We start from the raw sequence: 24,768 nt of genomic DNA on the forward strand, positions 1-24,768 counted from the left end.
TACCATTGTAAGTTGTATTTTAAAAAAATACAATTTATTACTTTTATTGAAAAAAACTCCCTAATCATCTCTCCATGTAAAATAAAAATAACTACCTCTTTCCTTAATCTTACTAAACTTAAGGGTTAAAACCATCAAATCTATTAAATCTAAGAGCTAAAACCAACAAATCTAATATAGCTCTCACTAGATTTTTTCATTGAAAATGAATACCTTAAAAAACCTTCTTAAATTTTATGCACAAGGATATATGCTAGTCTAAAAAAGTTAATGTAAGCATATTGAGAGCGCTAAATTTTACAAAAAGGCAATTAAAGTGAAAGGAATTGAGTGTGTTACTTTATAATATATGCTATAAGAAGATTATCACGCTTTAAATTTTACAAAAAAGAGAATTTCCTTTTTACAATTGAGCCCCAAGGCATCCTAATATGAGGCGCCACCAAAAAGTAGGGGTGGAGCCTTACTTTTGGCTTGCACCTCACTTTTTGGTGCTAAATTAGGAAAAGGGCTACTTTTCCCAAATTGAGTGGAAAAAAGAGCCCTAGCTTGGGGTGTGGGGCGCCAATGCATGCATGGGGGGACTCTAGAGAAATCTCTCACCATCCTCTATGTCTATATAAGCTTGGTTCATGCTCTTTCCTTGGGATCTAATGACTTCTCCTTGGTGGCCTCTTTCTTAGATTAATTTACAGTACTTAAGCCATAAGGGCTCATACGATCATTGACTACGGATATTTTCCTTTTCTTCGTAGGTACTCTTGATCCCTTGAGATCATTGAAGCCTTGAGAAGAGGAGAACGAATCTTGCACGTGCCCAAGGATTATGGAGTTCTTAGCCTCCATAGTCCCTATGAAGTATTAACTTACGCATAAGTCATCTCTCTTTCTTTGATGTAAGCTTAATGGACTTGATTAATACAAATCCTTTTGATAGGGGACCGACCTCATAAATGCAGCCCTCAACGTTGTCGTGACGTGGGCGGTATTGCTGGGCAAGTGCGAGACTTCTGGCTGTGAGAGTCGTTTCAAATCCCAGCAAGGGAACAGAATATATATCTCTTCAAGGGGCACCACCAGCAGAAGCTAGAACCATAATATTTACATACCAAATCTCAGCAAGACATATGAGTTGTACCAAAAACCATCATAAGCATCATGGTTCAAACCAAAATCCAAGGTTGATAACATTATAACACAAGCAAAAAAAAAACAACTCCTTTTTGTCGCTATCACCGGCGATCCCCTCTCCTCCCGTCTGTCTCTGCACAAGTGCCCGCCAGCCCTCTTTACATACAAGGCGGCAACACTTCTTTACTTCTTCGCCTGTCTGCAGAACCCGGGGCTTCACTCTCTCTCGCCTCTGCAGACTCACGAGCCTCTTCTCTGCAAGCGATCTCCCTCGCTCATCTACACCCCGACTCCACACTCGCACAGGCGGCTCCCAGTGCCTTCAGCTACTGCTGCTCTGCGCCAGCCTCTGCTTCCTTTACTCACCAGGTGGTATATAGCTGCGCCTAGCCACACAAAAAACAAAAGCACCTTGGCTGCCGGCGGCTGCGCTCCCTTCACACTGTCTCTTCACGATTTCCAGCGGCTCTCCAGCTACTGCTCGCCAGCCTCTGCAGCGTTTCTCTGCAGCAACAACATCCACCAGGCCTCCTCACGTCGTTGGCGGCAACCTGCTTCCACCCTTCTCTTATCTGTAGAATCGGGCCTCGTTCTCTAGGCAGCCACCTCTCTTTTTTTTTGTCCCCCCCTAGAGACCTGCTCTCCTGCCAGCTCTCTTCGCTTACCCGCCAGGCGCCCTTTCTCCTGAGAGGCCCAGTTCTGTAGATAAGAGAAGGGTGGAAGCAGGTTGCCGCCAACGACGTGAGGAGGCCTGGCGGATGTTGTTGCTGCAGAGAAACGCTGTAGAGGCTGGCGTGCAGTAGCTGGAGAGCTGCTGGAAATCGTGAAGAGACAGTGTGAAGGGAGCGCAGCCGCCGCCGCCCACAGCCAAGGTGCTTTTGTTTTTTGTGTGGCTAGGCGTAGCTATATACCGCCTGGCGAGTAAAGGAAGCAGAGGCTGGCACAGAGCAGCAGTAGAGCTGAAGGCACTGGGAGCCGCCTGTGCGAGTGTGGAGTCGGGGTGTAGATGAGCGAGGGAGATCGCTTGCAGAGAAGAGGCTCGTGAGTCTGCAGAGGCGAGAGAGAGTGAAGCCCGGGGTTCTGCAGACAGGCGAAGAAGTAAAGAAGTGTTGCCGCCTTGTATGTAAAGAGGGCTGGCGGGCACTTGTGCAGAGATAGACGGGAGGAGAGGGGATCGCCGGTGATAGCGACAAAAAGGAGTTGTTTTTTTTTGCTTATGTTATAATGTTATCAACCTTGGATTTTGGTTTGAACCATGATGCTTATGATGGTTCTTGGTACAACTCATATGTCTTGCTGAGATTTGGTATGTAAATATTATGGTTCTAGCTTCTGCTGGTGGTGCCCCTTGAAGAGATATATATTCTGTTCCCTTGAAGAGATATATATTCTGTTCCCTTGCTGGGATTTGAAACGAATCTCACAACCAAAAGTCTTGCACTTGCCCACCAGCAATACCGCCCACGTCACGATAGCATTGGTGAACCCGACGTGAAACTGCTGGGGTGAGAGTTAGTGGTGAAATACACAGTGCAAGCTATGGCTAAGAATCCTGAGGGACAGGGGGTTCGTTTTGACCATGGGGTTATGCAAATGTTTCAGATGTTTACTATGTATATGCAACAGCAGCAAGCGGCTGAGAGGGGGCAAATTTCCACGACTAAAGCACTGCAGTCAATCGTGAAAAAGGTGGATCATTTTGATGGTAAAGACATCACAAAGTACATGTGGAATTACACAAAGGAAATGGAGCTAAACAGGGTGACTGAGGAGGATATGGTTCGAAGCTTTGAGCTGGTATGTGTTCCCGAAATAAGAGAGCGCATAAGAGGATTACAGGCAGCACATGGTGGCAGAAATTGGGAGGAGTTCAAGCTTGCTTGAAGGATGATTATTTCATGGAGGATTCCGAGCGGGTGACCAAGCAAACTTTCTTGGAGTGGGTTATAAAACCCAAAATTGGAATTTCTGCCCCACAGAGTTGCTAAGAGAATTTGAGAAGCGCTATGCCCAGCTGTCAAGGGATAGAGCGCACAACCTTAGATAGGGAAAAAATAGAGCTCTTCTTACAAGCAGCTGGGAAAGATCTCCAAGAAAAAGTGGAAATTCTCCTTGAGGATAAGGATACGGAGCAGGGGTTAAAGAATGATTGGAATGATGTCGAGGATGCGGTCACCATGCTAGCAAAGCGGCAGCGAAGGAGGGATAAAATGGTGATGAGCTCGGCAACTCCTATAACTATTACCCCCCTGAGAATCTACCAAAACCTGCTGTTGCAATCCCAAAGGTAGAAGGGCCGATGGATGAGCTTATTAAGGGCATACGAGACCTAAAGTTGAAGATGTCCAGGATTGAGGAAAAAGGGCTACCATTAGGACAGGCTTCTATGCAAAAGCCTCAAAGCAAGGAAGGGTTTACATTCAGATGTATATGGTGTGATGACCCAGAACATGCAAAAAAAGATTGTGCCAGCTAAGGAAGCCCTCAGAAACTAACTTGATGGAATTAAAGAAACTCTTTTCTTCAAAAAAAAAACTTAAAACTTTGAAGGAGCAACCTGAATCACCAATGAAGAATTTGTAGAGATTCAGGTCCATGCTCAAAGTTTTTTCATCCGGTACGTGTTGGGTTTTTATATATTCTAAGGCTAATGAGTAAGGCGACAGACCCTAGGATTAACCAAACCTCCTTTCATAACAAGCTCCTTTGATTCCTTTACTTCATTGCCCAACTTGTTGCCCTTTCCCTACTCTATCAACCACTTAAATCATACTTAAGGGGGAATGCTCAAACAAGGAGCCATGCGATACCACACACACAAAACTTGAAGGAAGCCATAGCTTAAACTCAATTACATGAAATTTCAAACAATGATCGTTGAACAAGACAAGAGAGAAAAGATACAAGGGGAGAGAGACATGAACATGAAGAGTTGAAGCCTTCCAAGCCTTACGTACATTCAAAGGAGCACATAGTGTCTCTTTTAACTCAGATTTGCCTAAAGCATTAATTTCCCATTGTGGTGGACATAAAATACCTATTTTGTCCTCCAAGCATATAAAAGTCATATATAATCACATTGGCCTTCAAAGTGATTCAAAACATACACAATTGCAAGACCAACTCCCTAAGTTGGTTATGGCCACATTGGGAGCTATAACCCATTCGCTATCTTTAGTACTTTGGAAAAATGATACGGGCCACGCTCGAATAATTATGTTGAAATTCAAAAAGCAAAGTTTCTTTTTGTTTAGGTACCACAGGTCAAGAGTTGTAAGGATTGTAACCTTGACAATGGGGGAGTTTGGTACAGCGGTTTGAGCGTGTGGGTGTGTAGTGGGGTGTGTGGGTTCAAACCCTGCCTTGCTACAAATAAAAAACTATTCGCCCATGTTAGCATGTGGCATTGCAAAAACAAAGAATTGTAACCTTGACAGGTTTATTGGCACGCGGAGTACTTTTTTGACTATTCAATGTTCGAGCGTAACTTTACGCTGCCGCATTACCCTTCATCGCGCAACAATAAGTGGGGTGAGACTGAGTGCATTCATTGTGTGTGTATGTTTGAGAGAGAGAGAGAAGAATTTGAGAAGCCGAGCATTATGGCATAGTGGAAAACAATCTTTTCTCTGCGACGGCAAGAACAACTGTTGTGGCGCTAGCTGCAGCCCCACTGGCAATTCCTGCTGCGGTTGGGGCACTAGGATTTGGAGCAGGTGGGATTGTGTCCCGCTCATGGGCAGCAGGCTTGATGAGCCTCTATGGAGGTGCGGTGCCCGCAGCAGCAGGAAGCCTTTCTGCCGTTCTGCAGAGCGTTGGTGCAGCGGGGCTTGCCGGAATGACGATCGCGGCCTTGGAGGGTGGTGATGTAGCTGCTGCAGCGGCGAGGTTTGGCGTGGCCTGGAGAAAACTCTTTGCTCCTACTTCAGAAGACCTCGGGGATAAAGCAGTTGTTTCTGCGTCAGATGCCCCCAAGGATGAAGTAGATGATGACGACGATTCTAAAGAGGTAATTCTAGAGCATCCCAAGATGAATTATAATGGGCGGATGTTGCAACTATGTTTCAAAACCTTAATCACTCTTGTTTGCTATAGTTTTCTATATATGTCCTTTACGCTTTCCTTGAATACTGTATGCAATGTTAGTTCATCCAACATCTTTTTTTGGGCCATTTCATCTCGAAGGAAAATTGTTTTATTTAAAATTTCTAAGGATTTGTTATGTCCCTTAGGAAGTGGTGTGGATTTTGCACATATCTTGGACCTCGACTTGGCGGCACTTCTTTCTCTGATGAAGAAAATAGGTCAAGAAAAGTCCTTTCCTTACTCGCAGTGCTATTTTCTCTCTACAATTCTCTCTCTTTCTCTCTCTCTCTCTCTCTCTCTCTCCACTTATAGTGAAAAAGTAAAAGCCCCCAGCACATGTGACTCGGTCCGAAAGTAAACCAAGAAGGTGCATCCTTTCTCTACAAAGACATAGAAGACTAATCAAATACACTTGGAAAGATGACACTATCTCTATTGAAATTGAAATCATTTTAGAAGACTTAAGAAGGTAAGCATCCCCTCTCTTTCTCTAGGGCCTCTACTTTGCACAAACATAGACAAGAAAAACATGTGCTAAACAAAATGTATATGCAGTTCATGTATTCTCATACAAGTCCATGCATATTACATCATTATTTCTTGTTGGCATGGGACTATCTACTAGTATTTCTCAGCCTTAGGGGATGCAACTCCAAAAGTGTAATTGTATCATGTGAGCTCATCAAGAGTGTTTATAAATTAGTAAAAATTGGTTAGTTTTACATAAATACATAAACCCATGCTCCAAATGGTTTTTTATTGCTTAGTGTTCTCATCCTAGTGATGAAGATAACTTTATTATTTTGTGAATTCATTAGCTCTTTGTGTAGAGATCCCATCTTTGCCATGGAAATGGCTTTGTTATTTTATTGTCTCATTTGATCTTTTGATTGATGTCCAACGGATATAAGTTTTGCATCATAGGCTGATGTGGCCTCTTTGCACACATTAATATAAATTTCTTTCTTTCTTCATATCACCCAAGTGTCGTAGATAGGTTAGCCTAGACTGTTCAATGAGTGTGAAATGAATGCTCTACCTAGAGAGAGAGAGAGAGAGAGAGAGAGAGAGAGAGAGAGAGAGAGAGAGAGACTCTACAAAAGTAGACATTTGAGAGTTTCCAAGACTCTCTAGCTTTACTTCTTCATGGTGAGACTAGTAAAAAATAGAGAGATAGAGATAGAGACAGAGAGATGCAAGATACTTTAGATGATAATAGGAGTAATTTTGTGTGTGTGCATGCATGTAAGAGCAATGTTTGCATGTGCTTGTTCATGTGCATGTGTGTGTGTATGTGTGTGTGTGAGAGAGAGAATGTGTACAATATTCATGAACTATAATTGTTTTCAAGTGTGTGTAGTTATTCTATTGGTTTTCTCTCTCTTGTTGTTGTTGGTCATTTCAATGCAACCCTTGTTTGGATTGATGCCAAACAAAACATGAGATTAACCCAGTCCCATCTCCTATGTGGAAATGCATGCAAAAGTCCTTCATAATTGAGTCTAAGAAAGTACATTTTGTAATTGACTTTTAATGAAAGTCTAAGAAGATATATTGTGCTCCCATAATTGAGTCTAAGAAAGCACATTTTGTAATTAACTTTAGTAAAATGCCACATACATTTCTGTGCTTGTTATGAATATGAGTGCTTAAGAATCACTTGAGTGATTTCATGATGCAAACAACTCTTGACTTCTTGCTTTCACATACCCACATGCATAAGATTTTCCAAATAGCTTGGTACTTAACTTCTGGTCACATCTTTGACATGCTCAAACTTCCCATAGGCCCTCTTTTTAGAGGGCCTTCCTCTAACTAACAATCCCTCCAACAAAGAGTTGTACCTTGTCATGTGCAGCTTAGGGTTCCTCCCCTCGAAAAGTATACAATTCTATGTCTTCCCACTCACCAAATTTTAAATTCACTCGAGAATAACCATGGCAAGCCTTTAGAAAACTCTCCTTGTTTGAATATATATAATCTCAAGAAGTCAAGCTAAACTTTCAAGAAATTAAATGAGAATAGTGGAGAAAACATCATACAATGAACCAACTAATTTGAATTTGTATTTTCAATACTTAGCATGTTCAAGTTTCAAATTTTAAGATAACAAAATTATTAAAAGGAAGTAAACTAGATCACTTAATTATAGAAGAGAAGTAAATACTAGCTTACACCACATCATTTGAAATTCTCTTTTACAAACTTACCTCGAATGCAACCATAATAACTTATTAATTTATTGGTAAGAAAATCTTGTTTCATTACAAAGTCAAGTACCATCTTTGATATAGAGAGTGTTTTTCTAACCTTTGAAAAATACCTTTGATATTTTTTTGTCTTTAATTCCCTAGAGTACTCAATATGTTATAAATCTATTAGTGGGGCTCAAACATTAATTTGAATAGAATTACCATCAAGTCAATTGTGTTAAAAATTGGAAATCCAAATTTAATTCATATTACAGGTCCCTTAGAAAAGGGAAGTGAAGGATTTCAATTGGAAATCAAAAATCTCAAATAATTAATAAATACATGATTCATTACATGAGTTCTAATATTCATACACATTCCATGCTTGATAGGTCCCAAAAAGAACCATTCACCATCCCTCACTAAAGAAGCTTTAAGGCTCTCTTTTTCTTTTTGTGTAGTGTAATATAAAAATAAAATATATTTTTTATCTTTTACTCATGTGTACTAATAGGCCATTATGAAATAAGAAAAATCATAAAACATAGAAAAAAATCCAAATTCAAACTTGATTGAATTTTAGATTCTTATCTAGACATGTGATGTCAAAAGGTTTGGCTTTTTGCGAGGTAGTTTGTTGATCAAGATAGTGTAGTTTACTAGGGTCCAGGGGGAAGGGAGGGCAATGGGATCATCTTATTTTTTTTAGGGTAGTCCCCTAAGTATTTTTTACTAGATTGTTTGGAAATAAAAGTTCCAATTTTGAGCAAGCAATGTTTGTCAAAGTTTGAAATAATTTTTGATCAGAATTACTTTTTCAAATACATAATAGTCAAAGAATTGTGCTTAAGTTTCATTTTGAAGATGTATTTTACTAAACTTTTACATAGGTTCATTCATTTACACTATGTTTTTTAAGATAAAAATTCATAAATTTTCCTACACAAGACTAAATATGTCTTACATAATGCTCGTATGATTGTAGATCATATGTAATGTTCTTGCCGCCTTATTTATTATGGTGAAAATCCTAGGCTTAGATATATATATGTACATATATGTACACGAGAATGTGTGTTACATTGTGTATAAGTGTGTGTTGCATTGCCACTTTGTTGTTGTTAAGAGTGCATGTGTGTTGTTGTCATGATGCCACCTTTCCCAAGTGTAGAGAGCAAGAGAAAGTTTGTGTGTGTGTGTGTGTATTCTTGCATCCACATTGAAGAGTGTGTGCCTGCTTGTGTGATCTCGTGAGAGAGAGAGAGAGTGTGTGTGTGTGTAGGTGTGCGGTAAAAAGGTGAGAGATAGAGAAAGAGAGAGAGCATGTGTGTGTGCCTATGTATATATTGTCTAGAATTTCTTTTTAGCACATGGGGGTGGGTAGAATTCCAAGTGATAGGATTGATTTGTAGGGATAGGGTGAGGTGGAGGATATATATACAAACCTGCTATCAAATAGTGGTGATTTTCATGAGTTTAGTATGTTTGATTGTTGACATGGAAAAATATAAGAGGAAAAGTTGATGATGAGACAAAACACGACAGTGGATTAAAAGAGTGGAGACAAAACCAACTCACGATTCAAGAAGGTAGATTTCACATCCATTTGATACACTAGCCATTGTTTCTTGCCATCTACATGAAGAGTGGTGAGGTGGAAAATAATTAAAGAGCACATAACTAAATGTAATATTGTGTAGGGTTAAGTGGGAGCATCAATATAGAGTGTTAACTCTAAAGTGGTGTATAAAAAGGGGGATTTTTTTTGCGAGCTTTTTGTTGCCGAGCTTTTTGGAGCAATGAACAAGTAGTCCGAGCTTTGCAAAGGACCAAGAACTTGCTATGAGCTTTGTAAAGGACCAAGAACGAACTTACATATAAATAACAAGCTTTGAAAGATTTACAATATAAATTTCAGTCTTTTAAAGATCTAGTCCATAAAAATATTAATTACAAAGTCTTTTGATCCACATCATACTTATTGATATAATTACATATATACATATACCTATCTAAATTCATGCACCTCATACATATACACATACAAAATATACATATACATACATACATGCAAGAGCTACCTACATACTGACATATATACATACATACATACATACATACTTTCTTACTTACTTACTTACTTAAGTATAAAAAACAATCCTTTAAAGATTAAAAAATGTATATACCGATCTTTAAAGTTCCAAACCATGAAAATCTCGATTACAAAGTCTTTTGATCCACATCATACTTATTGATATAATTATATATATACATATATCTACCTAAATTCACACACCTCGTATATATACATATACATACATACATACAAGAGCTACCTACACACTAACATATATACATATAAAACACAATCTTTTAAAGATCAAAAATGTATATATCGATCTTTAAAGTTTCAAACTATGACAATCTCGATTACAAAGTCTTTTGATCCACAAATTATAGCATTCTTCTACATGTCCTCTAATGAGAAATCTCCCAGAAATGCTCTGGCTACCTCTATGTCATTCTCTATCCCCATATAGTACCTTTTTAACTCTTGGCATGCACGTCCCAAGCCTCCACATCCCGCAAATATATCCAAGACACCATCTCCTCCACTTGAAAAGGTCTCCACTAGACACCTACAATGAAATGCAATCATAAACGTGCATCTAAGTATTTTGAAAAAGTAGCTATGAAAATGAACAGAATGAAAATTGTCTCACCTAAAGAACATAGGAGATCTTTCTGTACCACCTCAAATGTAGCGCTCCAAGACCATCATGCGTTGGAATGGATGCTTCTTATTCTTCTCAAAAATGAAATTTCGTTGAGCGTTGAATAATTTCTTTGAAACATTTTGCCCAGCCTCACGATCAATAATAGAGACATGGTAATTTACTCGATAGAACATAATAAGCGCCAATGTATCCACCTACCATAATGAGAAAACATTATGTTTGGATATCCATACCACATAACATGTATAGATAAAGGGAAATATTTGAGAGATTATGACTTACCTGGTCTCCATTCTCATACAAATAATTGCTCTGATTGGAATGAACTACTGAGTTACAAAGTTGGATGTTACCTTTAGGTGAGACCTGCTCTATGATTGGAATGAACTCCTGAGTTTCAAAGTTGGATGTTACCTTTAGGTGAGAAGTGCTATGATTAGAATGAATGTGACTAAAAAAGCATAGTTTTCCTAATATAGTTTTTTAATGGTTAGTAACTTCATTACTTGAAAAACACTATGTATGTGTAACAAGTGCAAAATTGAGAGGTACAACTAGTTACAAGCAATATAAAGAGGGTTCTTGCATTTCTTATGCAAGAGATAACATTGATGTTAAATGATCCTCTAACCAATATTTTAATCCAGATGGTAAAAAGCTTAGGAGGAGATGTGAATACTATGTAACATGCAAGCAATGTATTACCCCCCCACATCCTTGAGATTGTGGGGTCGTTATGTACTAATCACCATCTTTAATTAATAAAAATACTTTTTAACTTTAATAAAATTTATGATTATATTTTAATTTTTAGATTCTTTGAAAATAGATGTTTAATGTGTAGATTCTATGAGAATTATAATTATAAGTATATCTCCAAGTCACTTTATTTGTAAGTATAAGTATAAATATGAATGGTAGTAAATATAAGTATAGTTATGAGTAAAAATACTATAGACATAAGTATAGTTATGAGTATATCTATTAAGTATATTAGTATAAATATAGTACTAGTATGGTTTAATAATTTGCTCTACACTCCCTAGCTTCTACCCTCCTCTCATGTTATCACACTCATCATGCTATGATCGAGATGCCTTTTGATGAGTGGATTAGTAGAACTCCTTATCCTCACCTCTCTTGTAAGATCCCTGTTCCCACCGTGCAACAGATTCGGGGTACTAGTAACGGAAGTAGCACTTCATGCGCGTGGCAGGGACCCACACTCGGGGCCTCGTCCACGGATATCCGGACAAGAGACTAATCCGTCGGTTTTTCCAAAACCGAACCCGAAAAACCTTCCCTTACCCGGAAAGCATGGGCGATTCCACCAGGATAACTCTTTACTCTAACGCAGTCAAGATCATTACAGATCAACTGATCTGACTGCACCTTTAACGGTACTTGGTCAAATCAAGGAAGAAACTTGCACTTGGATCATTGGGATCAACGCTTTCTTCCCCATCAAGAGGCACAGCCGTTGATTCCTATCCATAGAACAATTTCTGTCCGGGATTTACTTCATCTATCGTAATAATAGAAATTAAATCTCGATTTACGGATCCATCAGTCCAGCCTAACCCCATCCGATCCCATGGGTTAGCCAACCACCCAACCACTGTAGTGATGGGATCCAATTTGGAATTTGGTTAGGTTTTGTCCCGGGTACCAAGGAAAAGAGTTCCAAGGCCCCCTAGCCGGAAGTTCATGCAAACATAAAACTAGCCACACCACTTACACACCCAATATGAAAATTGCCTTTTTCTTAGCATCAGCTAACTTTAAAACAATCCTTTAATGAAACCATAGTACCACTGATCACAATCTTCCAATTTATCCAGTTGATTCATAATTTCCCATCATTCCTTCATCAGAGTATCTATGGCATCATTGGCAACTAGAACACTCACCACCTGTCCACACAGGGGCCTTTTCAATAGTTCCTAGCCCATAATACTCGGCAATGTAATCACTTATAAAAATCAAGATGGACTCTCGTTGAAGATCAGCAAGATCAACCAACAGATCCATATAAAGAGCCATGGACTCATCCATTGAAGACCAGCAAGGTCAATCAACCAGATCCATGCCCGGTTTCACAAAAACAACTCTTACTCCTTGTTCCAATATCTTCCTCGACGCACGCGTGGGTATCCTAGGCGACCCAGAGCCCGAGCACCGTATGGTCAGCACCCTCTAGGATCCTTCGCAGGTGACCTAGCGCTTCACTCATAGGCCGCTTCCTTGGTCCCTCATCCACCGTACCGGAAGCTCACCATTTTAATCGAACCGAGGCTGGTCAAGACCTCGGCCGACCTTGCTACGCGAGACGTCCTCCATTGACTCTCCGTCAGCAGTTGCAACTTTATCAGTTAGGTCTCCACGACCTTAATCACAAGACGGTCAAAATTCTTTCCCAGCATTCTTGACATAAAACAGCCATTTACAAACAGTTTGCAAATACAGTTTCTATATTAACTCTAATTTTTCCACATTATCCCTCATATAATCCACATTACCTTTTCCTCATTCCATTTATATGTGTACTCATCCAATCACATCATTTTCCATCTCTTCACTTCAGATTCCTTCACATCACATATCATATATTCACATCCATACATCCACATCCACATCCACATCCACATCCACATCCATATATCCACATCTACATGCTTACCTCCATTTTCACATCCTCATTTATACATCCACATCCCATATCCACATTCATACATACACATCCATATCCACATCCATACATCCACATCCACATGCATACATCCACTATCACGTCCTCATTCATACATCCACATCCACATGCATACATCCACTATCACGTCCTCATTCATACATCCATATCCACATACATACATACATCCACATCCACATTCCCATTCACATCTATACATCCACATCTACATCTACATGCATACATCCACTATCACGTCCTCATTCATACATCCACATCCTCATGCGTACATCCACTATCACGTCCTCATTCATACATCCATATCCACATACATACATACATCCACATCCACATTCCCATTCACATCTATACATCCACATCTACATCCACATACATACATACATCCACATCCACATTCCACATTCACATCTACATCCATATACATACATACATCCACATCCACATTCCACATTCACATCTATACATCCACATCTACATCCACATTCACATATATCCACATCCACATTCCCATTCACATCTATACATACACATCTACATCCACATACATACATACATCCACATCCACGTTCCACATTCACATCTATACAACCACATCTACATCCACATTCACATACATCCACATCTACATTCACATTCACATCTATATCCACATCTATATTCCCATTCACATCTATACATCCACATACATACATACATCCATATCCACATTCCACATTCACTTCTATACAACCACGTCTACATCCACATTCACATCTATGCATATACATCTTCATGCATACATCCATTTTCACATGCATACATCCACACTACCATCTCCACATCCACACATCCACATACATACATCCATTTTCACATTCCCATTCATATAACCCCATATGCCTTCATATCTAATCTTTTATATCACATCCATTCTCTCCCTATCACAACCCATATACATCTTATCTCATCTCATACACTTCTTATCTCATCCCATACACATCTTATCACATCTTAACTCATCTTATATGCATCTTATCATATCTTATCACTTCCCATATCTTTTATGCATACTTCTATGCATGAAATTCAATTATGCTAAAAGTAACACTTTTATAATAAAATAATCATCTCTTATGCATACCTCTATGCATGAAATTCAATTATGCTAAAAGTAACACTTTTATAATAAAATATTCATCTCTTATGCATACCTCTATGCATGAATTTTAATTATTGTAAAAGTAACACTTTTATAATAAAATATTCATCTATTATGCATACCTCTATGCATGAATTTCAATTATTGTAAAAGTAAAACTTTTATAATAAAATATTCATCTCTTATGCATACCTCTATGCATGAAATTCAATTATGCTAAAAGTAACACTTTTGATATAAAAATTTATCCATTATGCATACTTCTATGCATGAAAATAAAAATGATAAAAGTAACACTTTTGATATAAAAATTTATCCATTATGCATACTTCTATGCATGAAAATAAAAATGATAAAAGTAACACTTTTGATATAAAAATTTATCCATTATGCATACTTCTATGCATGTAAATAAAAATGATAAAAGTAACACTTTTGATATAAAAATTTATCCATTATGCATACTTCTATGCATGTAAATAAAAATGATAAAAGTAACACTTTTGATATAAAAATTTATCCATTATGCATACTTCTATGCATGTAAATAAAATGATAAAAGTAACACTTTTGATATAAAAATTTATCCATTATGCATACTTCTATGCATGTAAATAAAAATGATAAAAGTAACACTTTTGATATAAAAATTTATTCTTTATGCATAATATAAAAATTTAATTTCTCCATGATTATAATGAAATTCTTTCAATTAATCTAGGATGATAATTCCTAGAATATGGTAGGAAGTCCTCTTTTTATGCTTTGAATGAAATTATTTTATGCGTAATTTTTGTAAAAATTTTGCCATAGCTCCGCTGCTATGACTGATAAATCTCAATTTTTCTAAGGGATAAAGCTTATCATTAAGGAAATAATTAGAATGGTCTCTAATTGGATCATCAATCCATAATGGATTGAATCATCAATATGCATAAACTAAAAGCATAGAAAAAAGCCATTAATTTGGCCTCAAGCATAGCTTAATCTTGGATTAAGGAAAAGCTTTATGAAAAGCTTCATTTGGATTGAGAATGGGTCATGAGTATGACCATTTCTTGAGTGAGAGAGAGAAATTACATAAAAACCATTAGAATTTAAACATAAATGGAAATTAACTTCAATAGCATTTATTAAATTATGTAGCTCTTCACTACTATTCACCAATTAACTGCAATAGCATTTAAAAAAACCATACCAATTAAGCTTCTCAAGCTTGAGAGGGGTTGAGAAGAGAGAAACATTGAGAAATTATAGAAAAGATCAATATTCACTAATTACCTTACAAATTGCTTGATTCTTTGTTTACGGTAGAGGCCCCCAACCAATCAATTGGTTAAGTATGTTGATGGAGCCACTAATGGGAATTGAAGAAAGAGGGAAGCTCCAAAAACTAGTGAATTATTAAATGAATTCACAGTTCTTAGCTTAGGTGGAGTAGAGTAACGATGCATAAACACTATATATTTTTCAACAAGGGGGAGGCTTCTATTTATAGGAAAAATTGAGCTCCTAACCAAACAAACTAATTCTAGAATTTTCCAAATCAGTTTGGTCAATTTTTGACCATTTTTAGGTCAGTTAAGCTAACTTTTAGGCCCCGAAAAATTTCCTTCTGAACATTCCTCCACGGGAATTTCATTCAAGTTCTCAATTTGTCATCCCTTAACTTGATCTAACGGTCAAGTATTAATAGTAGCAATCTGACAGCACAATCCACTAATCTCATAGTGATTTGCTGAAATCATTATCATCATTCCAGTTATGAATATCATCACAGGGACTCGTCCCATTCATCCTCTTTGAGGTTTCGCTCAGCTTATTACATTTCAACCAAATTTTAGGGATCATCATTTTTCAATCAAAATCCAAATCAATTCATCAATTCTCAAACAGAATTAAAAATCATATCAACCACATTCGAATTCATCCTCTGGATAGCATTAACGCTTATAATTTCAAGTCTTAGATTTACTCGTATATACTGTCAGTAAAGAGCTGCAGTATACTCTCGGTATATACGGGTAGTCACGGCCCTTGGAATTATAAGGTAAATACCATCATGTCTAGGCCTCAAGCAAGTCAGGGATTCTATATAATTACGGTACTTCCATCTGAAGACCCAATTACCAAATTACGAATTTCAGTTTGAATATCAAATTGTATGAATTATATCACACAATTACAACCTTTTTGTTTTTCTAGATAATTTTTTGACATATTTGGCTTCTCAGTTGATCTTTATTAACCAATTCGCTCTGATACCAACTGTAAGATCCCTGTTCCCACCGTGCAACAGATTCGGGGTACTAGCAGCGGAAGTAGCACTTCATGCACGGGGCAGGGAACCACACTCGGGGCCTCGTCCATGGATATCCGGACAAGAGACTAATCCGTCGGTTTTTCCAAAACCGAACCCGAAAAAACTTCCCTTACCCGGAAAGCATGGGCGATTCCACCAGGATAACTCTTTACTCTAACGCAGTCAAGATCATTACAGATCAACTGATCTGACTGCACCTTTAACGGTACTTGGTCAAATCAAGGAAGAAACTTGCACTTGGATCATTGGGATCAACGCTTTCTTCCCCATCAAGAGACACAGCCGTTGATTCCTATCCATAGAACAATTTCTGTCCGGGATTTACTTCATCTATCGTAATAATAGAAATTAAATCTCGATTTACGGATCCATCAGTCCAGCCTAACCCCATCCGATCCCATGGGTTAGCCAACCACCCAACCACTGTAGTGATGGGATCCAATTTGGAATTTGGTTAGGTTTTGTCCTGGGTACCAAGGAAAAGAGTTCCAAGGCCCCCTAGCCGGAAGTTCATGCAAACATAAAACTAGCCACACCACTTACACACCCAATATGAAAATTGCCTTTTTCTTAGCATCAGCTAACTTTAAAACAATCCTTTAATGAAACCATAGTACCACTGATCACAATCTTCCAATTTATCCAGTTGATTCATAATTTCCCATCATTCCTTCATCAGAGTATCTATGGCATCATTGGCAACTAGAACACTCACCACCTGTCCACACAGGGGCCTTTTCAATAGTTCCTAGCCCATAATACTCGGCAATGTAATCACTTATAAAAATCAAGATGGACTCTCGTTGAAGATCAGCAAGATCAACCAACAGATCCATATAAAGAGCCATGGACTCATCCATTGAAGACCAGCAAGGTCAATCAACCAGATCCATGCCCGGTTTCACAAAAACAACTCTTACACCTTGTTCCAATATCTTCCTCGACGCACGCGTGGGTATCCTAGGCGACCCAGAGCCCGAGCACCGTATGGTCAGCACCCTCTAGGATCCTTCGCAGGTGACCTAGCGCTTCACTCATAGGCCGCTTCCTTGGTCCCTCATCCACCGTACCGGAAGCTCACCATTTTAATCGAACCGAGGCTGGTCAAGACCTCGGCCGACCTTGCTACGCGAGACGTCCTCCATTGACTCTCCGTCAGCAGTTGCAACTTTATCAGTTAGGTCTCCACGACCTTAATCACAAGACGGTCAAAATGCTTTCCCAGCATTCTTGACATAAAACAGCCATTTACAAACAGCATTTACAAACAGTTTGCAAATACAGTTTCTATATTAACTCTAATTTTTCCACATTATCCCTCATATAATCAACATTACTTATTCCTCATTCCATTTATATGTGTACTCATCCAATCACATCATTTTCCATCTCTTCACTTCAGATTCCTTCACATCACATATCATATATTCACATCCATACATCCACATCCACATCCACATCCACATCCATATATCCACATCTACATGCTTACCTCCATTTTCACATCCTCATTTATACATCCACATCCCATATCCACATTCATACATACACATCCATATCCACATCCATACATCCACATCCACATGCATACATCCACTATCATGTCCTCATTCATACATCCACATCCACATGCATACATCCACTATCACGTCCTCATTCATACATCCATATCCACATACATACATACATCCACATCCACATTCCCATTCACATCTATACATCCACATCTACATCTACATGCATACATCCACTATCACGTCCTCATTCATACATCCACATCCTCATGCATACATCCACTATCACGTCCTCATTCATACATCCATATCCACATACATACATACATCCACATCCACATTCCCATTCACATCTATACATCCACATCTACATCCACATACATACATACATCCACATCCACATTCCACATTCACATCTACATCCATATACATACATACATCCACATCCACATTCCACATTCACATCTATACATCCACATCTACATCCACATTCACATATATCCACATCCACATTCCCATTCACATCTATACATACACATCTACATCCACATACATACATACATCCACATCCACGTTCCACATTCACATCTATACAACCACATCTACATCCACATTCACATACATCCACATCTACATTCACATTCACATCTATATCCACATCTATATTCCCATTCACATCTATACATCCACATACATACATACATCCATATCCACATTCCACATTCACTTCTATACAACCACGTCTACATCCACATTCACATCTATGCATATACATCTTCATGCATACATCCATTTTCACATGCATACATCCACACTACCATCTCCACATCCACACATCCACATACATACATCCATTTTCACATTCCCATTCATATAACCCCATATGCCTTCATATCTAATCTTTTATATCACATCCATTCTCTCCCTATCACAACCCATATACATCTTATCTCATCTCATACACTTCTTATCTCATCCCATACACATCTTATCATATCTTAACTCATCTTATATGCATCTTATCATATCTTATCACTTCCCATATCTTTTATGCATACTTCTATGCATGAAATTCAATTATGCTAAAAGTAACACTTTTATAATAAAATAATCATCTCTTATGCATACCTCTATGCATGAAATTCAATTATGCTAAAAGTAACACTTTTATAATAAAATATTCATCTCTTATGCATACCTCTATGCATGAATTTTAATTATTGTAAAAGTAACACTTTTATAATAAAATATTCATCTATTATGCATACCTCTATGCATGAATTTCAATTATTGTAAAAGTAAAACTTTTATAATAAAATATTCATCTCTTATGCATACCTCTATGCATGAAATTCAATTATGCTAAAAGTAACACTTTTGATATAAAAATTTATCCATTATGCATACTTCTATGCATGAAAATAAAAATGATAAAAGTAACACTTTTGATATAAAAATTTATCCATTATGCATACTTCTATGCATGAAAATAAAAATGATAAAAGTAACACTTTTGATATAAAAATTTATCCATTATGCATACTTCTATGCATGTAAATAAAAATGATAAAAGTAACACTTTTGATATAAAAATTTATCCATTATGCATACTTCTATGCATGTAAATAAAAATGATAAAAGTAACACTTTTGATATAAAAATTTATCCATTATGCATACTTCTATGCATGTAAATAAAATGATAAAAGTAACACTTTTGATATAAAAATTTATCCATTATGCATACTTCTATGCATGTAAATAAAAATGATAAAAGTAACACTTTTGATATAAAAATTTATTCTTTATGCATAATATAAAAATTTAATTTCTCCATGATTATAATGAAATTCTTTCAATTAATCTAGGATGATAATTCCTAGAATATGGTAGGAAGTCCTCTTTTTATGCTTTGAATGAAATTATTTTATGCGTAATTTTTGTAAAAATTTTGCCATAGCTCCGCTGCTATGACTGATAAATCTCAATTTTTCTAAGGGATAAAGCTTATCATTAAGGAAATAATTAGAATGGTCTCTAATTGGATCATCAATCCATAATGGATTGAATCATCAATATGCATAAACTAAAAGCATAGAAAAAAGCCATTAATTTGGCCTCAAGCATAGCTTAATCTTGGATTAAGGAAAGGCTTTATGAAAAGCTTCATTTGGATTGAGAATGGGTCATGAGTATGACCATTTCTTGAGTGAGAGAGAGAAATTACATAAAAACCATTAGAATTTAAACATAAATGGAAATTAACTTCAATAGCATTTATTAAATTATGTAGCTCTTCACTACTATTCACCAATTAACTTCAATAGCATTTAAAAAAACCATACCAATTAAGCTTCTCAAGCTTGAGAGGGGTTGAGAAGAGAGAAACATTGAGAAATTATAGAAAAGATCAATATTCACTAATTACCTTACAAATTGCTTGATTCTTTGTTCACGATAGAGGCCCCCAACCAATCAATTGGTTAAGTATGTTGATGGAGCCACTAATGGGGATTGAAGAAAGAGGGAAGCTCCAAAAACTAGTGAATTATTAAATGAATTCACAGTTCTTAGCTTAGGTGGAGTAGAGTAACGATGCATAAACACTATATATTTTTCAACAAGGGGGAGGCTTCTATTTATAGGAAAAATTGAGCTCCTAACCAAACAAACTAATTCTAGAATTTTCCAAATCAGTTTGGTCAATTTTTGACCATTTTTAGGTCAGTTAAGCTAACTTTTTGGAACTAGACTTGAATTAGGAGAGAGGAGAGATGAAATATCTTAATTTTTATGAGTTTAAAACTCATTCAAGCATGTGAAATATGCACCTCCTTTAAAGAACTCCCCTTCCTTACATATGTCATATTTTTAATATTGCTCATAGTTTTTTACTAATAAACCTTGTACATTTTCAACTCTTCATCTTATGTGAAATATGCACCTCCTTTAAAGAACTCCCCTTCCTTACATATGTCATACTTTTAATATTTCTCATAATTTTTTTTTACTAATAAACCTTGTACATTTTCAACTCTTCATCTTATGTGAAATATGCACCTCCTTTAAAGAACTCCCCTTCCTTACATATGTCATACTTTTAATATTGCTCATAATTTTTTACTAATAAACCTTGTACATTTTCAACTCTTCATCTTATGTGAAATATGCACCTCCTTTAAAGAACTCCCCTTCCTTACATATGTCATACTTTTAATATTGCTCATAATTTTTTTTACTAATAAACCTTGTACATTTTCAACTCTTCATCTTATGTGAGCATTTACTCATTTTTGGGTATCTTCTTTTACAAATTGGATTTATCTCCTCCCTACACATGGATTGATGCTATTGACCCATAGGAACCTTAATTGGACCATAATCCAAAATTTTTTGAAAATCTAGACCCTTAGACTAAGGTCCTTTATACACATTTCCAATTAATTCCAATTGCACATTGGAAAGTTCTTTTTGAATTTCTGTTTCAGGGGAACTTATTTTAATAAGATGAGATAATTTTCTATCCAAAAATATTAAAAATCTGAATATTCTCTCTCAAGAATATTTTCTCTCTCTAGGTTAAAACAGTTAGAAACAAGTCTTTTATATTTCTGAAGAGGGATTGATTATAGAAGAAGATACTAGACATCAAAAGGGGGTTTGGGGGAGGAATCTTACATTCTACCCCACTTAAAAAACGCGAGATGTCCTCATCTCGCAAACTGGGATAATTTCGCAAGATGCACGAATTATGAGACTTAGAGAAAAATTTGAATCAGGATTAACCACCAAGAAAAAGTCTCAAAGAGAGCAAGATTCAAGATAAGAACAAGATTTAAACTTTATTCATTCTCGGAACTTATACAGTAAAGATAGAAGAACTCTTTACACTTCCATAAGCCCGTCCATCATATGATCACAAAAGCAGCACTCACAAGCTGCGCATGTATAAGGTAACTCATCTATGGGAATAATTTTGTTGGTTATTGCTGCACCTATCTCAGTGGTATGAGGTGATCTAACAAAAGGACCTCTGAGAGGTAAGCCAAAAATGGGGTAACGGCATATCTTCTGATGAGGAAGAAAACACGCCAGTAAGAAGACCCGCTCAGAAAACCCAAGATGCCGTGATCTCATGACGCAGTAGTATCGGGGACCCAAACCCAAAGCTTCAATAACCATGGCTAAGCGGACATTGTTACGAAAGTGCTGCTGACCCCAGGGTGTTACCCTAGTTATGTCTTGATAGGTCCGCCATTTGGTCTGAGCTACAGAAGTTCCCAAGTGAGGGAAAAGTGAGCGCTCATACTGTTCTATAAAATCCTTCTTCACAGACTCACTTGCGTCTTGAAGGTGAGGAATCATTATGGATAAAACTAGTTCTTGTTGCCAAGCCATGAAGGAGATTAAGAAAGAAAGGAGATCGATGGAAGTAAGATTACTGTGAGCGACAAGTAAAAGTTACGACTTATATAAAGGAAGGAGCTAGCGTAACTTAGAGGCCAACGGTATCTTGCCACTGAAGTTTTACCGTCTTTCCATGATTTGGGTTTGGCACATATTTCTATGAAATACATTAAGAACTTTGAGATGAGGAGATAAAAGAAGCTCGTAAGCTAAGTCACTTACTTTCTTTGAATTCAGATAAGGCTCACAATATCTGGGGGATAACTTCTTAAACTCCCCAATAGATAAAGAACTTCTTTTGGGCCGTACTCGAATGAAGACCAAAACCTTGGTATCCAAAACACCGATTTTTACTTCTAAACTCATTGTTCTGAATCCTTAAAACAGGTGGAACACCGATTTTTACTTCTAAACTCATTGTTCTGAATCCTTAAAACAGGTGGAACTCCTGAGAAGTATTCTAGGGAAAGGGTCTTCCTTTTTTAAACAGAATCTTTCTTTTATTTTAGAGAGGGAATAATTATAAGATCAAAAAGGGAGATTCTTACTCCTGTATACCTCGAAGGTTGGGGAGGAATCTTACATTCTACCCCACTTAAAAAAGTGCGAGATGTCCTCATCTCGCAAGGTAGAGGGTAACTCTTTTTCTTAAGATCCAATTTTATTCTGGGGTTCCTTATATTCTGGTCAACCCAACAGAATACTGGGATAAATATCCCTTAGAACTCATCAACAATTTATTCAGATCATATCATAAATATCTTTAACATGATAATGGCCCATTAGACCGAAAAATTTCCTTCTGAACATTCCTCCACGGGAATTTCATTCAAGTTCTCAATTTGTCATCCCTTAACTTGATCTAACGGTCAAGTATTAATAGTAGCAATCTGACAGCACAATCCACTAATCTCATAGTGATTTGCTGAAATCATTATCATCATTCCAGTTATGAATATCATCACAGGGACTCGTCCCATTCATCCTCTTTGAGGTTTCGCTCAGCTTATTACATTTCAACCAAATTTCAGGGATCATCATTTTTCAATCAGAATCCAAATCAATTCATCAATTCTCAAACAGAATTAAAAATCATATCAACCACATTCGAATTCATCCTCTGGATAGCATTAACGCTTATAATTTCAAGTCTTAGATTTACTCGTATATACTGTCAGTAAAGAGCTGCAGTATACTCTCGGTATATACGGGTAGTCACGGCCCTTGGAATTATAAGGTAAATACCATCATGTCTAGGCCTCAAGCAAGTCAGGGATTCTATATAATTACGGTACTTCCATCTGAAGACCCAATTACCAAATTACGAATTTCAGTTTGAATATCAAATTGTATGAATTATATCACACAATTACAACCTTTTTGTGTTTCTAGATAATTTTTTGACATATTTGGCTTCTCAGTTGATCTTTATTAACCAATTCGCTCTGATACCAACTGTAAGATCCCTGTTCCCACCGTGCAACAGATTCGGGGTACTAGCAGCGGAAGTAGCACTTCATGCACGGGGCAGGGACCCACACTCGGGGCCTCGTCCACGGATATCCGGACAAGAGACTAATCCGTCGGTTTTTCCAAAACCGAACCCGAAAAAACTTCCCTTACCCGGAAAGCATGGGCGATTCCACCAGGATAACTCTTTACTCTAACGCAGTCAAGATCATTACAGATCAACTGATCTGACTGCACCTTTAACGGTACTTGGTCAAATCAAGGAAGAAACTTGCACTTGGATCATTGGGATCAACGCTTTCTTCCCCATCAAGAGGCACAGCCGTTGATTCCTATCCATAGAACAATTTCTGTCCGGGATTTACTTCATCTATCGTAATAATAGAAATTAAATCTCGATTTACGGATCCATCAGTCCAGCCTAACCCCATCCGATCCCATGGGTTAGCCAACCACCCAACCACTGTAGTGATGGGATCCAATTTGGAATTTGGTTAGGTTTTGTCCCGGGTACCAAGGAAAAGAGTTCCAAGGCCCCCTAGCTGGAAGTTCATGCAAACATAAAACTAGCCACACCACTTACACACCCAATATGAAAATTGCCTTTTTCTTAGCATCAGCTAACTTTAAAACAATCCTTTAATGAAACCATAGTACCACTGATCACAATCTTCCAATTTATCCAGTTGATTCATAATTTCCCATCATTCCTTCATCAGAGTATCTATGGCATCATTGGCAACTAGAACACTCACCACCTGTCCACACAGGGGCCTTTTCAATAGTTCCTAGCCCATAATACTCGGCAATGTAATCACTTATAAAAATCAAGATGGACTCTCGTTGAAGATCAGCAAGATCAACCAACAGATCCATATAAAGAGCCATGGACTCATCCATTGAAGACCAGCAAGGTCAATCAACCAGATCCATGCCCGGTTTCACAAAAACAACTCTTACACCTTGTTCCAATATCTTCCTCGACGCACGCGTGGGTATCCTAGGCGACCCAGAGCCCGAGCACCGTATGGTCAGCACCCTCTAGGATCCTTCGCAGGTG

General features: G+C 37.5%; 1 protein-coding gene across 1 annotated transcript; it reads left to right on the plus strand.

The window, feature by feature from the left end:
• The first annotated feature begins 4,641 nt into the window (after positions 1-4,641).
• On the plus strand, positions 4,642-5,553 carry LOC147637303 (uncharacterized). Its single transcript, XM_086799921.1, has 2 exons — positions 4,642-5,140; positions 5,364-5,553. The coding sequence occupies exons 1-2, from the start codon at positions 4,883-4,885 to the stop codon at positions 5,421-5,423; spliced, it is 318 nt and encodes a 105-aa protein (XP_086656047.1). The 5' UTR covers positions 4,642-4,882; the 3' UTR covers positions 5,424-5,553.
• Positions 5,554-24,768: the final 19,215 nt, after the last annotated feature.

This window comes from Cibotium barometz, chromosome 7 (assembly GCF_041138505.1).
Source record: "Cibotium barometz isolate CiBa-2024 chromosome 7, ASM4113850v1, whole genome shotgun sequence".
Lineage (NCBI taxonomy): Eukaryota > Viridiplantae > Streptophyta > Polypodiopsida > Cyatheales > Cibotiaceae > Cibotium > Cibotium barometz.